The 16,544-nt window shown below is 41.4% G+C and overlaps 1 protein-coding gene across 1 annotated transcript; it reads left to right on the forward strand.

Annotated features, from left to right (window-relative positions):
• The first annotated feature begins 1,275 nt into the window (after positions 1–1,275).
• LOC122473879 lies at positions 1,276–9,809 on the forward strand. The gene is made up of 2 exons (XM_043564705.1): positions 1,276–1,513; positions 8,861–9,809. Exon 2 carries the CDS (start codon positions 8,915–8,917, stop codon positions 9,653–9,655), a length of 741 nt encoding a protein of 246 aa, XP_043420640.1. The 5' UTR covers positions 1,276–1,513; positions 8,861–8,914; the 3' UTR covers positions 9,656–9,809.
• Positions 9,810–16,544: the final 6,735 nt, after the last annotated feature.

Here is a 16,544-nt window from a genome sequence, read left to right on the forward strand (position 1 = left end):
CATCAACATAGATATAACAGAAAGAAATCCATATACAACACCACCGTTCCAATGCTTTCTCTGTTTTCACTTATCCATACGTTTTTCTGTTAGTGTATGATAGGCATACTTAGTGAAACAATGTTGTATTTATTGAGCACGTGACATTGTGCTGTTTTTCTCTCTCTTCACATTGTATTTTTCATTCACCCATTGAACAAGCATTTACTGAGACCTACTTCATGTTAGGCACAGAGGATTTGGAGCTAAATGACTGCATACTATTTTTTCCATATTTTTAATCATTCACATAATTCCTATGAAATTGCTCTTTGAATTGAATGCAAATTAATCCAGGTGTTTCTTTTCTTGTCTATTTATAAATTTTAGCTCTGAAGAATGTGTGGTAACCTATAATATGACCTATAGTATCAAACCATACAATTAAAATTATCAGGAAAGGAAAATAAATATACCATGAACCTAGTCTAATAGAATTACTATAATTGAACATATAGCTCTGAGATTTCAGGCAAGGCAAAAAGAAAACAGTGAAACAGTCATTCTCATTGCTTGACTTAAAGCAAGCCCATCACACTTCTGATGGGGATGGAGATCTTGACTTCCCTACACAGGAGGAACTGGTGATGGACTAGAGGTGAGGAGGTGGAGGCAGTATACATAGGAGAGGGTCAGCTTTATCCAGGAACTTGGCTAGGAGGAAGAGTAGGGTGTAGGGAAGCTAGGCAAGGGCAAGAGTGCTGGTGGGAAAATTCTGTAGCGAGGCAGAAATCGAGGATTCAGGAGAGAGTTTTGACTGAGGAGATGGGGTCCTTGGGAAGGTCCAGGTATGGGATCTGGGACTCATTTGGAAAATGAGGGAGTTTCCTGGCTGGCAATCACTGTTTTTTCAGTTTAAATGAGATGAGAGTGTAGCAGAAAGGGGTTGGAGGTTTGAGAAGAATGGGAAAGGTACTAGCTACTCCTTGTTGAATCTGCTGATAGTCTGTTTCAGAGTCATACTATTGAGGCATCTGAATCCAGGAGTAGATAAGGAAAAGCACAGACCATGACCTTGATATCACCAGGGCCCTGGCTCAATCTTCCAAGCAGGCTCCTGACCCTGTACAAACCCTCCATTCTACACTATAGAATACTTGATCTGAAGGTTCTCCTACACCTGCTTTTCTGAGAGTGATGATTTGTAGAGGCTGTGAAGACAGGCAGGTGGCATAGCCAATGGGGCAGCTAGCTGAGAGATTCTAAGGAGAGGAACAGTTGGTGAGGAAGGAGAGGTTTCCCGTTGACCACCAGGTTTTACATAGGAGAGGAGAGAAAAAGCAGGGCTTCAGAGCTGTGGCAGCAGAAGCAGGGACACAAATGGTCCAGACCAGATCCACTCCTCCAGCCACTGCAGTAAAAACCTGCCCTTTTAGTCACCACTCAACACATGTTACCAGAGATTTGATGCTTCAATTTGAGTGACTGGGATTTGGCCACAAAACTGTCTCTGAAGGAAGGAAAGCAAAGATCTGTGAGTCTGACCACCAACTGTTTTATTTCCCATGAGAGTTGGCAGGTGAGGGTTCGGAGACCCACCATGGCCTTCCTCCTTTCCTCCTTATTATCTTTGGACCATGCGCTTGCAAAGCAGATGAAATCCAAAGTTTAGGCTGCCAAGTTAGACACTCTGGTTTCTAATCCTGACTCCTCCATGTACTTGGCTATATAATGATCATGGGGGAGTTACTTAGCCATTCTAAATCTCAGTTTTCTTGTCTAGAAATTGAGAATATTTATCTCATAAGGTTGTTCTAAAGAATAAATGATACATCAATGTCCATTTATGGCAGAGTGCCTAGCACATAGTAAATGCCCAGTATGTGCATTGTTTTCCCACTGTCCCATCTACCCCCTTTGGCTCTTCTCCTTGATCAACCACTGCTCTTGGCAGGCTTACTGGGTAGTCCTACATCCATGAGCTCACTCTGGAGCCTGCCTCTCATTCCTATGTATGACTATTTGAGTGATGTGAACTGATTCTTGGGGGTAATTTAGAAATATTGCTGAGTCTCAGACACCTTTGAAGAAGACTTTTAAGCACTAGCTGTGACAATTTTTCAGTAAAATGCAAAGCATTTAAAAAGAACCCCAGAAAACAACAAGTGTTGGCAAGGACATGGGGAAATTAGAACACTTATGTATTGCCGGTGGGAATGCAGATGGCACAGCTGCTATGAAAAACATTGTGGTGATCCCTCAAAAAAATTAAACATAGATTTACCATGTTATCCAGCAATTCTGCTTCTTGTTATATACTCACAAGAAGTGATTGGAAAGTCAAACATATCTGTACATCCATGTTAATAGTCGTTTTATTTATTTAAAAATTTTTTTTTCAACGTTTATTTTTATTTTTGGGACAGAGAGAGACAGAGCATGAACGGGGGAGGGGCAGAGAGAGAGGGAGACACAGAATCGGAAACAGGCTCCAGGCTCTGAGCCATCAGCCCAGAGCCTGACGCGGGGCTCGAACTCACGGGCCGCGAGATCGTGACCTGGCTGAAGTCGGACGCTTAACCGACTGCGCCACCCAGGCGCCCCAGTCGTTTTATTTATTTATTTATTTATTTATTTATTATTTAATGTGAAATTTATTGTGAAATTGGTTTCCATACAACACCCAGTGCTCATCCCAACAGGTGCCCTCCTCAATGCCCATCACCCAATTTCCCCTCCCTTCCACTCCCCATCAACCCTCAGTTTGTTCTCAGCATTTAAGAGTCTCTTATGTATTTAAGAGTCTCTCAGTATTTAAGAGTCTCCTTCCCTCTCTGTAACTTTTTTTCCTCTTCCTCTCCCCCATGATCTTCTGTTAAGTTTCTCAGGATCCATATAAGAGTGAAAACATATGGTGTCTGTCTTTCTCTGTATGACTTATTTCACTTAACACAACACTCTCCAGTTCCATCCACGTTGTTACAAAAGGCCATATTTCATTCTTTCTCATTGCTAAGTAGTATTCCATTGTATATATAAACCACAATTTCTTTATCTGTTCATCAGTTGGTGGACATTTAGGCTCTTTCCATAGTTTGGTTATTGTTGAAAGTGCTGCTATAAACATTGGGGTACAAGTGCCCTTATGCATCAGCACTCCTGTATCCCTTGGGTAAATTCCTAGCAGTGTTATTGCTGGGTCATAAGGTAGATCTATTTTTAATTTTTTGAGGAACATCCACACTGTTTTCCAGAGTGGCTGTACCAGTTTGCATTCCCACCAACAGTGCAAGAGGGTTCTCATTTCTCCACATCCTCTTCAGCATCTATAGTCTCCTGATTTGTTCATTTTAGTCACTCTGACTGGCGTGAGGTGATATCTCAGTGTGGTATGGTCGTTTTATTCACAACAGTCAAAAAGTGGAAACAACCCAAATGTCCATCAATGAATGTATATATAAGCAAAATGTAGTATTTCCATACAGTGGAATATTATTTAGCCATTAAAAGGAAGGACAACTTGACACCTGCTACAATGTAGATGAAACTTTAAGATTTTATGCTAAGTGAAATAAGCCAGTCGCAAAAGGATGAATATGGCATGGTTTCTCTTAGAGGAGGTTCCCAGAGTATTCAAACTCCTAGAGACAGAAAGTAGAGTTGTGGTTTCCAGGGATTCAGAGAGAGTGGGGGGCGAAAGGGAGTTATTGTTTAGGGGCAGAGCTTCAGTCTTGGAAGATGAAAAAGTTCTGGGATGGATGGTGATTATGGTTGCACAAGGGTGTGAACGTACTCAATGTCACAGAAGTGTACACTTCAAAATGATCATAATGGTAGATTCTGTGTTAATGTGTATTTCATCACAAAAAGCTCCTCAAAATTTGTTAAATATTCTAAATCTCAAATTAAATGATTGGTCACTGCCATGTACAAGAACACATGTAAAACAGGACAACCATTGATGATTACCCAAATTAAGCTAATAAAAAGATTTAAGAAAGGTCAAGGCCAAGATGGCTGAGCAGCATGGAAGTTTTTTAAATCTCTTTTCCCTGAAATGCAGTTAGATCAACACCAAACCATCTTGCACACCTAAAAAATTGATCTGAGGATTAACTCAACAATCTGCATAACTGAACCACAGAACTCGGCAGGTACATGGCACGGAGAGGTGAACTGAGGGAGAGAGAAGCCATGGAGGGTAGGGACCTGTTTTTGCTTGTGGAGAGAGGACAGAGACAGTGGAGAGAGTACAGGAAAAGCCCTCTCCCCGAAAATAGCTGGAGAAAAAGAGAAAGAGTGGAAACACCCATAAGAGAATTAATAAGAAAGAGAGAAAGGAGAAAGGAGAGGGTGTGGATACCATTATGACTCAATGAACAAGAGAGAACAGAGTCTGAAACTCCATGACTTGATACCTGGTGGAGCTCTGGTGGGAACAGTGAATCCCCAGGAGCAGACAGTGAGGTCCGAGGGATCCTCGGGCCACATAGGGAGAAGTGGTTCCTCTGCTGAGAAGACATTTGGTAGGTTGTGTGGACTCCCCACAGGCAAAGGTCCCAGTGGACCCTGGAGAACAACCATGTTTGCTGGTGTTGGAACAAGGGACATCCACACGCACATACTGGGCATTTACTATGTGCTAGGCACTCTGCTATAAATGGACACTTATTTGTAAATAGTATGCGCATTGTTTTTCCACTGTCCCAACATCTGTACCCCCAACGTGAAAGAACCCAAATATATAAATCAATTAATCACAAACATACAGAAACTCATTGACAATAATACCATAATAGTAGGGGACTTCAACACCCCACTTACAGCAATGGACAGATCATCTAAACAGAAAATCAACAAGGAAACAATGGCTTTGAATGACACACTGGGCTGGGTGGACTTAACAGGTATATTTAGAACATTTCATCTTAAAGCAGCAGAATACACATTCTTCTCAAGTGCATATAGAACATTCTCCAGAATAGATCACACACTGGGACACAAATCAGCCCTCAACAAGTACAAAAGATCGAGATCAGACCATACCTGTTTTGAGACCACAATGTTATGAAACTCAAATGTCAACCCCAAGAAAACATTTGGAAAGACAACACATACTTGGAGGCTAAAGAACATCCTACTAAGGAACGAATGGGCTAATGAAGAAGTTAAAGAGGAAATTAAAATGTCCACAGTCCAAAACCTCTGGGACTCAGCAGGGGCTGTCATAAGAGGGAAGTATATAGCAATCCAGGCCTTCTTAAGGAAGGAAAAAAGTTCTCAGATACACAACCTAACCTTACACCTTAAAGAGCTGGAAAAAGAACAGGAAATAAAACCCCAAATCAGCAGAAGATAGGAAATAATAAAGATTAGAGCAGAAATCAATGCTATTGAAATAAAAAAATAGTAGAACAGGTCAATGAAACCAGGAGCTGGTTCTTTGAAAGAGTTAACAAAAGTGATAAATCCCTAGCCAGTTTGATCAAAAAGAAAAAGGAAACGACCCAAATAAATAAAATCAAGAACAAAAGAGGAGAGATCACAACCAACACTGCAGAAATACAAACAATAGAAGAGAATATCATGAGCAATTATATGCCAATAAATTGGGCAACCTGGAAGAAATGGACAAATTCCTAGAAACATATAAACTACCAAAAGTGAAACAAGAAGAAATAGAAAATTTGAACAGACTCATAATCAGTAAAGAAATCAAATTAGTAATAAAAAATCTCCCAAAAAACAAGAGCCCAGGTCAGATGGTTTTCTAATTCTACCAAACATTTGAAGAAGAGCTAACACCTATTCTTTTGAAACTATTTCAAAAAATAGATATTGGAGGAAAAATTCCAAACTCATTCTATGAAGCCAGTATTACCTTGATTCCCAAACCAGAGACCCCACTAAAAAGAAGGACTGCAGACCAATTTCCCTGATGAACATGGATGCAAAAATCCTCAACAAGATACTAGCCAACTGGATCCAACAATACATTAAAAGAATTATTCACCACAACCAAGTGAGATTTATACCTGGGATGCAAGGCTGGTTCAGTGTCTGCAAAACAATCAATGTGATGCATCACATCAATAAAACAAAGGACAAGAACCAGATGATCCTTTCAATAGATACAGACAAATAATTTGACAAAATACAGCATCCTTTCTTGATAAAAACCCTCAGGAAAGTAGAGATAGAAGGAGCATATCTCAAGATCATAAAAGCCATATGTGAAAGACCCACCGCTAATATCATCCTTAATGGGGAAGAACTGAGAGCTAAGTTCAGATAAACTAAGGCCAGGAACATGACAGGGATGTCCACTCTCACTACAACAGTAGTGGAAGTTCCAACATAGTATTGGAAGTCCTAGCCTCAGCAATCAGGCAACACAAAGGAATAGAAGGCATCCAGATCAGCAAAGAGGAAGTCAAACTTTCACTCTTCACAGACAACATGATACTGTATATGGAAAACCCAAAAGATTCCACCAAAAAACTGCTAGAATTGATTCATGAATTCAGCAAAGTTGCAGGATATAAAATCAACACACAGAAATCGGTTGCATTCCTATACACCAACAATGAAGCGACAGAAAGAGAAATCAAGATCCCATTTACAGTAGCACAAAAACCATAAAATACCTAGGAATAAATCTAACCAAAGAGGTGAAAGAATCTATACACTGAAAACTATAGAAAGCTTATGAAAGAAATTGAAGAAGACACACACACACACACACACACACACACACAAACACACACAAAGAGGAAAAAGATTCCATGCTCCTGGATAGGAAGAACAAATATTGGTAAATGTCGATACTACCTAAAGCAATCTACATATTCAATGCAATCCCTATCAAAATAACACCAGCATTCTTCACAGAGCTAGAACAAATGATCCTAAAATTTGTATGGAACCAGAAAAGACCCCGAAAAGCCAAAGCAATCTTGAAAAAGAAAACCAACGCAGGAGGCATCACAATCCCAGACTTCGAGCTATACTACAAAGCTGTAACCGTCAAGACAGTATGGTACTGGCACAAGAGCAGACATTCAGATTAATGGAACAGAATAGAGAACCCAGAAATGGACCCACAAACGTATGGCCAACTAATCTTTGACAAAGCAGGAAAGAATATCCAATGGAATAAAGACAGTCTCTTCAGCAAGTGGTGCTGGGAAAACTGGACAGCGACATGCAGAAGAATGAACCTGGACCACTTTCTTACACCCTACACAAAAATAAACTCAAAATGGATGAAAGACCTCAATGTAAGTCAGGAAGCCATCAAAATCGTCGAGGAGAAAGCAGACAAAAACCTCTTTGATCTTGGCCGCAGCAACTTCTTACTCAACACGTCTCTGGAGGCAAAGGAAACAAAAGCCAAAATGAACTATTGGGACCTCATCAAAATAAAAAGCTTCTGTACAGTGAAGGAAACAATCAGCAAAACTAAAAGGTCACCAATGGAATGGGAGAAGATATTTGCAAATGACATATCAGATAAAGGGTTAGCATCCAAAATCTATAAAGATAAACTCAACACCCAAAAAACAAATAATCCAGTGAAGAAATGGGCAAAGGACAGGAAGAGACATTTTTCCAAAGAAGATATCCAGATAGCTAACAGACACATGAAAAAAATGGTCAACACCACTCATCATCAGGGAAATACAAATTAAAACCACAATGAGATACCATCTCACACCTGTCAGAATGGCCAAGATTAACAACTCAGGAAGCAACAGATATTGGCGAGGATGCGGAGAAAGAGGATCTCTTTTGCCCTGCTGGTAAGAATGCAAACTTGTGCGGCCACTCTGGAAAACAGTATGGAGGTTCCTCAAAAAGTTAAAAATAGAACTAGTATATGACTGAGCAATTGTACTACTAGGTGTTTATCCAAGGGGTACAGGTGTGCTGTTTCAAAGGGACACATGCACCCCCATGTTTATAGCAGCACTATTAACAATAGCCAACGTATGGAAAGAGCCCAAATGTTCATCGACAGATGGATGGATAAAGAAGATGTGGTATATATATATATATGTATGTATATACACACACAATGGAGTATTACTTGGCAATCAAAAAGAATGAAATCTTGCCATTTGCAACAACATGGATAGAACTAGAGGGTATTATGCTAAGCGAAATAAGTCAGTCAGAGAAAGACAAATATCATATGACTTCACTCATATGTAGATACAAAACAGATGAACGTAAAGAAAGGGAAGCAAAAATAACATAAAAACAGGGAAGGGGACTCTTAAAGAGTATTATTAGTAGTAGTCGTATCAATAAAGTATGGTGACAGGTACCCTCTGAAGAATTGTGGATGGAACAGAAGCCATGTGCATGAAAGAAAAGGAAATGTTCTATTTTTCTCTATAGTCTTAAGAAATCTCCTGGCAAAGATACAAAGTATAGAGATTGTCATAGGGCTTCTAGAACAACCAGACACACCTGAATAGTTAAATTCATTTATTCATTCCATCCTTTTGTTCATTTATCAAGTCTAATTAGACCCTTATGTGTCATTATCTATACCGGATGATATGGACATTTTAACTGTGAATAAAGTTTGACTCCTGACCTCCAGAAGCTGATAATCTAGTAGGAAAGATGAGATATGTAACTGTTGTGCAGTTGGGCGTGTCCAGAGTGGACAGCCTTTATCATAGGCTGAAACGTGGAGAGAGGAATAACCATATCATGGGGCACAAATACTGCATGTGTATAAAGATATGAAACTGACAGCTGGTAGCAGATCTAAAACCTGAGCCATCTCCTTGGATGTGCTTAGGATTCTTGGCCGCCTGCTCGCAAGTTCTGACACTGTGTTCTTCTTTCCTTTCTTGCCCTTCTTGAGGTGCTGTCAGGAGTCCTGGTCTTGGATTCTGTGGTCCCTTGAGATTCTGAAGAGATGGCTGCAGCGGCAGTGGCTGGACTGATCCCTGTGCTACACTCAGTGGCTGGTGACAAATCCCGCTACTATATTGGGCGACAGCTGTGGTTTGGGTTCATCGCTGTGTATGGAGTGGTGGTGTACGTGGTCCGCATGCCCTGGGTTCCCATCCATGAAGATTTCTGGTGCCATGGCAACATTACCAATACTTGTTTGATTGAGTGTTTTGAAAAAAGTTTTAACAGTCCTGTAGTGGGAATTTGGTACTTTTTTTTCTTTATTTTCTTGGCCCTCTTCTTCCTCATGGAATTCTTCATGGCTCAGATTCGGCACAAGCAAATCAAAGCCAAGTCAGTGGAGTCAGCGGCAGGTGAAATGGAGGAGGGCTCCATGGTGGGAATCCAGGAGCATGCCCCTTCCCCGAAGAAGTCCATCCTGAACTTCCACCAGGAGAAGATGCTTTTGCTTTTGTATCTCCTTTACTTCCTCCTGCAGGTTGGTGCACAGTGTGTGTTTTTATTTTTTCTCATGTACCAACACCTGCCCCTGGTGAGCCAAGCCATCATTCACTGCAGCACCAAGAGCTGTCCAGGACCCTATTTCTGCCTGATCAGGGGGACCATGGAGAAGCGAATGTCCATCTACACCCTCATCACCTTATCCTTCATGATCATCCTCTTCTGTTCAGGTTTCTTCATGTACAGCATCCACCATTACCTGCTAAAAGGGCTTGCCAGTGCTAAGTTTTGGCTTGACTAATGTTTGAAGTTCTTATTGAGAGTCTTTCCTCCCTTACACTAGGAAGTTTGTGTTCCTTTAAATATTGTGTCTGGGGCAGGGCTTCTTCCTGCTGTTTCTTTGCTTTAGTCCTTCATAAAATAAACATTTATTGTTCTTGTGTCCTCTCTCTACAGCCAGGCTCAGGTTGTCTAACTGTGTGTGTGTGGGGTGGGTGGTACACACTTGATAACATTTCAGAGTTTTCTCAAATGTGTTACCTAATTTGGTCCTCCCCAGAAGCCTGTGGCCTTGAGCTTGCTACTTCATCCTTCCAGTATTTTCAAATCAGGAAGAGCTTTCATAGTCTTAGAACAAGAGCATTAAAGATTCAGAGGAGATTGGCTGACTTGTGCTCTGGCCTCCCCAATTTGGGTTGTAAATAAAGGGAAGGTAATTCTTCTCTACAGGAAAATTCTCAGCTGGACTGTCAGAGCAAGTTACTCAAGCTCCTAGGTGTGGGCGCAGTCTTGCCACCTCACTTGAGTCTCCAATGATGAATCCCACTGGGGAGAGGATGAGTGTGGGTAGGGTGGGAATGAGGTTTGGAGGAATCAGTGCACTGGGTTTCACTATGTTCAGAATCTTGTCTCTCTCCAAGACCTGACCTGTCTATCTTTTTAAAATTTTATTATTATTTTTCTGTACCTGTTTATCTTGAGTTATGTTGAAGCTCAGGTCAAGTCTACACATACGTTACTAACAATGCTTTGGGCTCCCTGCTGAGTCATGCTATTTGCAAGCACAAGGTGGTTTGACCAGATATGGCTAAAGCTCTCCACATCTGGGGGGAGGCAACAAGATGGGGATCAGATTGAATATGCTACAGAGAAGGTATGGCTAGTTACCTCATCCTGTGCTAAGCAGTTGTCCCCAGAACTAATTTGAGTAGCCATCTTGTGCCTGAGGCTTAGGTTCCTTCCAGGTGCTTAGTGTGAGATGAAGAACGAGGGCAATGCCAAGAGCCTTACCTTGTTGGGTACAGTCTGTGTTGTCCAAGCAAGCATAATGTTCTGAAACTACTTAGTTGGATGTAGTTGGAATTTTTTTGAGGCTGACTGTGACAGGCAGATCCCAAGGTCTCCCCAATGATTTTCTGCCTCCTGGTATCCATGTCTTTGTATAATCCCTCCTTATGAATGTAAGCAGAAACTGTGACTTGCTTCTAACCAATAAGATGTCACTCCTTTGATTATGTCATATTATATATAACTCTATTTTAGCAGATTAGAACAAGACTTTCCCTTGCTGGCTTTGAAGAGGCATTCATGGCAAGGAATTGCAAGTGGCTTCTTAGGGCTGAGAGTGGCACCCAGCTGACTGCCAGCAGAAAATGGGGTCATACAACTGCAAAGGAATTAAATTCTTCCCACAACTTGAAAGAACTTTAAAGTGGATTCTTCCCCAGTCAAGCCTCCAGATGAGAATACAGCCCAGCTTACCCCTAGATTGCAGTTTTGCAAAACCGTGCACAGAGGACCCATGCCTGGGCTCCTAACCCACAGAAACTGTGAGATAATATGTGCATGTTGGGGTGCCTGTGGGGCTCAGTTGCTTAAGTGTCTGACACTTGATTTTGCCTCAGGTCATGATCTTATGGTTTGTGAGTTCAAACCCCACATTGGGCTCTGCACTGATAGTGTGGAGCCTACTTGAGATTCTGCCTCTTTCTCTGCCCCTCCCCCACTCGTAGTCTCTCTGTCTCTCTCAAAACAAATAAATAAACTTAAAAAAATATATGTATGTTGTTTTAAGCTGCTAAGTTTGTGGAGATTTGTTACATAGCAATAGAAAACTAACACACTGACCCCAGGGGCCCCACAATGGTATAAGAGCCAGTGGAGGCTGGCTGGTCTCAGCATTAATGCATCTGAGGTTTTCACAGCTTTTCTTCCATCCCAGGAAACAATACTCCTTTGCTTTCTTCCAGCAGGTGACCCAGTCACAGTCTGAGGGGCTTGTATAAGTTTTAGCAGAGAGTGCCAGAGACTAAGGTGACTGCTGCTTCTGACCCTTCTGCCTAGATAAGAAGGCTCCTGCATAGGCCAGCCCTGGAAAGATTCTTACTGTCCTGAATGATCCACCTTGATCTGCACTGGTGTCGTACAGGTGGGATCTGAGATTCCAGAACCTCCTGTTGCAATACTACTGTAAAATGAGAACTTGCTGGGCTCACACAATCTCCACCAGGCACAAAGCTTGGCAGTTGGTGCTGCTGGATGCCACCTTCTACTATCATCCTAGGCTGGGCATCTTTGAGCACAACTGTGTGCAGGGGCCTCTGAGGCCCCATTTTGAAACTCAGCTGGGTTTGTGGGGAGGCCACACCCTGTGGATGCGGTTTTATCCAGTGCATGCTTGGAAGTTGTGTAGAAGAGGGAACTGTGAAAAAATTTAGGGGTGAATCAGAGCCAAGTGTTGCTGTATATCCAGTGCCCTGAAGAGTGTCTGGTACATAGTAAGGACACTAAATACATTTTTGGGCAAATGGAATATAATCCTGTGCTCTAAAAGAACCTTGATGCTATTCCTAGAGCTTGTGGGTAGTGGTAATACTATTCTCAGGCAGGTTTATTGAGAGTCAAAACTCAAGGTCTGGTTTATATCCCCAGTAAACCTTGCATTTTCCCTTTCCCTGGGCTTATCCTGGTTGCAGGCATGGTGCTCAGTGGTTGGATCTGTGCCATCTTGTTTCACAGAATAGAGGCTGCATCAGAGACTTTAGCTTAATTACAAGAAGGACAGTCTGGACAGTGACAGCAGTCCGTCAACAGCTATATTTGAGCATGCAATTATCCAGATGAAGACTGTCTCAGACAGAGGGAAGAGCAAGGGCTCTGAGGTGGTGTATTGGTCAAAGTTTAATCAGGAACAGAAATGACACCAATAATTTGAACAAGGAGAGTTTGGTGCAAAGTCTAAGTAGTCAAAGGTGATTAACTACGTAATGGGATAAAAGAGGACTATAAGGGATCTGGAAGTAGCAATCACAGAAAACAGCTTCTGCTTCTAGGACTGATGGAGATGAACCAGGAGGGAAGGGTATGACTGCTACAGGAACATGTAGCCTGTGGGGGATGAGAAAATCTGCCAGAGGGTGACAAACTTGGGTCAGAGCTACTCTGTAGAAGCAGACTCACTTGTCAGAGAGTGCAAATGAAGCCAGTCCATAGGGCTACTTAGATGAGTTCTAGCAAGCCTCCCACACACCAGAACTTGGTGGCTGCTGCACCAAGAAATAGCACATTGAAGGAATTCTCTTCTTTCTACTATTGCCTCCTAGTGTCCTTCCAGTATTACCTATTTTATCTAATGACAAATCTTAACACTAAACCATCTGGCAAAGGAGAAATGTTTACAGGGTCCAGCCCTTGTATCACAAAGGTGGGGCAGGAAAAAAAAAAGACAATAAATTGGTAACTGGCAGTCTATCCTTTGGGCAACTCAGCTTCCATATGTACCTTCCTGCACACATTTAAACTTCTAAACAACAATGAAACAACTCTGTTTCCACCTAACAAAGCTGTAGTTGTTCTTTGTACAAGGAAGCAGTGCTCACACTTTCTCCAAACTGAAAATAGTCAAAATAGACATTATACCCATTGCTGACTGTATTCAGTACTTTCAAATTTGGTCATAGTTCCATTGAAAATTTTGTTACATAATGGCTAAATTATAAAGTTAATTTTCTTTTCTTAAAACATTTTTTCCTAATGTTTTATTTATTTTTGAGGGGGGGGGGCAGAGAGAGAGGGAGGCACAGAATCTGATGCAGGCTCCAGGCTCTGAGCTGTTAACACAGAAACAGTGAGATCACGACCTGAGCCTGAGTCAGATACTTAACTGACTGAGCCACTCAGGTGCCCCTACAGAGCTAATTTTTAGCAACTTGTATATATAAAATAATAAGGGAAGAAATAAGAGAGAAGAAAATAGTTACAATTTACAAATAAATATGTACACAAAAAGAAAATATGTAAAACTGATATAATCCTTGTAATTGGTCACAAAGTCATAGTTGATATTTCTCCCTTCTTATGTTTTTCTTTGCCCTGAGCCAGAAACTTAAGTTTCTAATAGGGTGACCCAAAATATCCTAATAGGGTGACCCAAACTGTCATTTCTGAAGGGTCTGAATCTTCAAGAGTCTTAACTTTTCCTTTTGTTTGCTATAGTTTTCCATTAACCTTCACTATTGGGCATGGAAGTATTTTGGGTTCCAGAAATAGTTTTCTTTGTCCCCTACGTGTAGGGGCAACTCAATTTCTCACTGGCAATTGTGATCAATCACTCCAGTCTGTAGAGTAACTCTTTTTTTCCCCTTGTCTGTTGGTTCAGCATAAAGATTCCCACATAGCCAAGTGGTGGTCTCATCTTCCAAATCAATAGAGCCATCATGCCCTTGATAGAAGCACTTCCCCACTGGGAACTAAGACCTCCAAATCAGAAGAGTTCATGGTTGCTGAATGGGAAGTGAAAAATTCTGCCAATGTTTTTTTAAGTATAATAGTGAGAGGAGCTTCTCTCCCTTCTACTCTTTGATTCAGAGAGTATATATATTCTGGCTGTGTGGAAGATAGCACCACATAATGGCTTCTGATTCAAAGCATGTATTTTAGCCTGTTAGACCCCATCTTTTCAGGATGCTGTCTCACAATTGATATTATAACTGAGTTTTCAGTAAGCCCTTCCACCTTTCAATTCAGTCAGCTGCTTCTGGGTAATGGAGTATTGTGGGAGATTCTATGGGCATGAGCCTGTTGCTATACTTTTTTTGCTGCCAAATTAGTTCCTTGATCAGACACAGTTCTGTGAGGTATATATCTATCATCCAAGCACTGTGAACCCCCACTCTGACTGGTGGGACACAGTGGTGTTTTGGATTCTTAGGAATTAACTTCAATTCAGAGCCTGTATCTACTGATCCCTTATTAGTCTGGGTATTTCCTTTTCTCCAGTGCCCAGCTACTGGTAAATGGCTACAGATATCCTCAGGGAAGTCCTAGAGGAATGTTTGCTGTATATACTTGTGGCCATTCTGCAGAGTGTCTCCCCTTTAACCAACGGTCTCTGGATATGTGAATTGGCTTAGGACTAGAAACTGGATGAAAGATCATGAGTCTCCATTGCAATGACTCAAACCAGATCTTTAACCAACAGAACTAGAAGTTTTTCAGTTATATAGATCCAGGTTGGCAAACATTTATTTATTTATTTATTTATTTAAAAATGTTTAATGTTTATTTATAACAGAGAGAGAGGGAACAGGTGAGGGGCAGAGAGAGAGAGAGAGAGAGAGACAGAATCCAAATCAGGCCCCAGGCTCCAAGCTGTCAGCACAGAGCCTGATGTGGGACTTGAACTCACAAACTGTGAGATCATAAACTGAGCTGAAGTAGGACACTTAACCGACTGAGCCACCCAGGCACCTCTGGGTTGGCAAACTTTTTTTTTTTTAATGAAATTTATTGTCAAATTGGTTTCTATACAACACCCAGTGCTCATCCCAAAATGTGCCCTCCTCAATACCCATCACCCACCCTCCCCTCCCTCCCAACCCCCATCAACCCTCAGTTTGTTCTCAGTTTTTAAGAGTCTCTTATGTTTTGGCTCCCTCCCTCTCTAATCTCTTTTTTTTTCTTCCCCTCCCCCATGGAATTCTGTTAAGTTTCTCAGGATCCACATAAGAATGAAAACATATGGTATCTGTCTTTCTTTGTATGACTTATTTCACCTAGCATAATACTCTCCAGTTCCATCCACATTGCTACAAAAGGCCATATTTCATTCTTTCTCATTGGGTTGGCAAACTTTTAATGACAAAAGCCAAATAGTAAAAATTTAGGCTTTGTAGGCCAAACAGTCCCTGTCACAACTAGTTAACTCTACAGGTATAGCAGGAAAGCAGCCATAGACAGTATGTAAATATATGGGTGTAGCTGTGTTCCAATAAAACTTTATTTATAAAAATAAGTAAGGGTTGGATTTGGATCATGGGTCATAGTTGACTCCTGTCATGGATCTAGCAATATTTTAATAGGAGATCTCTTTTATTACTATACAATCAATTAACCACCACTTGAGATCCCAATTGGCCAAAAGCATTCTGATTACCTTTGTTCCTGCTCCCCTTTATTTATTTATTTATTTATTTCAATATATGAAATTTATTGTCAAATTTGTTTCCATACAACACCCAGTGCTCATCCCAAAAGGTGCCCTCCTCAATACCCATCACCCACCCTCCCCTCCCTCCCACCCCCCATCAACCCTCAGTTTGTTCTCACTTTTTAAGAGTCTCTTATGCTTTGGCTCTCTCCCACTCTAACCTCTTTTTTTTTCCTTCCCCTCCCCCATGGGTTTCTGTTAAGTTTCTCAGGATCCACATAAGAGTGAAACCATATGGTATCTTTCTCTGTATGGCTTATTTCACTTAGCATCACACTCTCCAGTTCCATGCACGTTGCTACAAAGGGCCATATTTCATTCTTTCTCATTGCCACGTAGTACTCCATTGTGTATATAAACCACAATTTATCCATTCATCAGTTGATGGACATTTAGGCTCTTTCCATAATTTGGCTATTGTTGAGAGTGCTGCTATAAACATTGGGGTACAAGTGCCCCTATGCATCAGCACTCCTGTATCCCTTGGGTAAATTCCTAGCAGTGCTATTGCTGGGTCATAGGGTAGGTCTATTTTTAATTTTCTGAGGAACCTCCACACTGTTTTCCAGAGTGGCTGCACCAATTTGCATTCCCACCAACAGTGCAAGAGGGTTCCCGTTTCTCCACATCCTCTCCAGCATTTATAGTCTCCTGATTTGTTCATTTTGGCCACTCTGACTGGCGTGAGGTGATATCTGAGTGT

This window comes from Prionailurus bengalensis, chromosome B4 (assembly GCF_016509475.1).
Source record: "Prionailurus bengalensis isolate Pbe53 chromosome B4, Fcat_Pben_1.1_paternal_pri, whole genome shotgun sequence".
In the NCBI taxonomy this organism is placed as follows: Eukaryota; Metazoa; Chordata; class Mammalia; order Carnivora; family Felidae; genus Prionailurus; species Prionailurus bengalensis.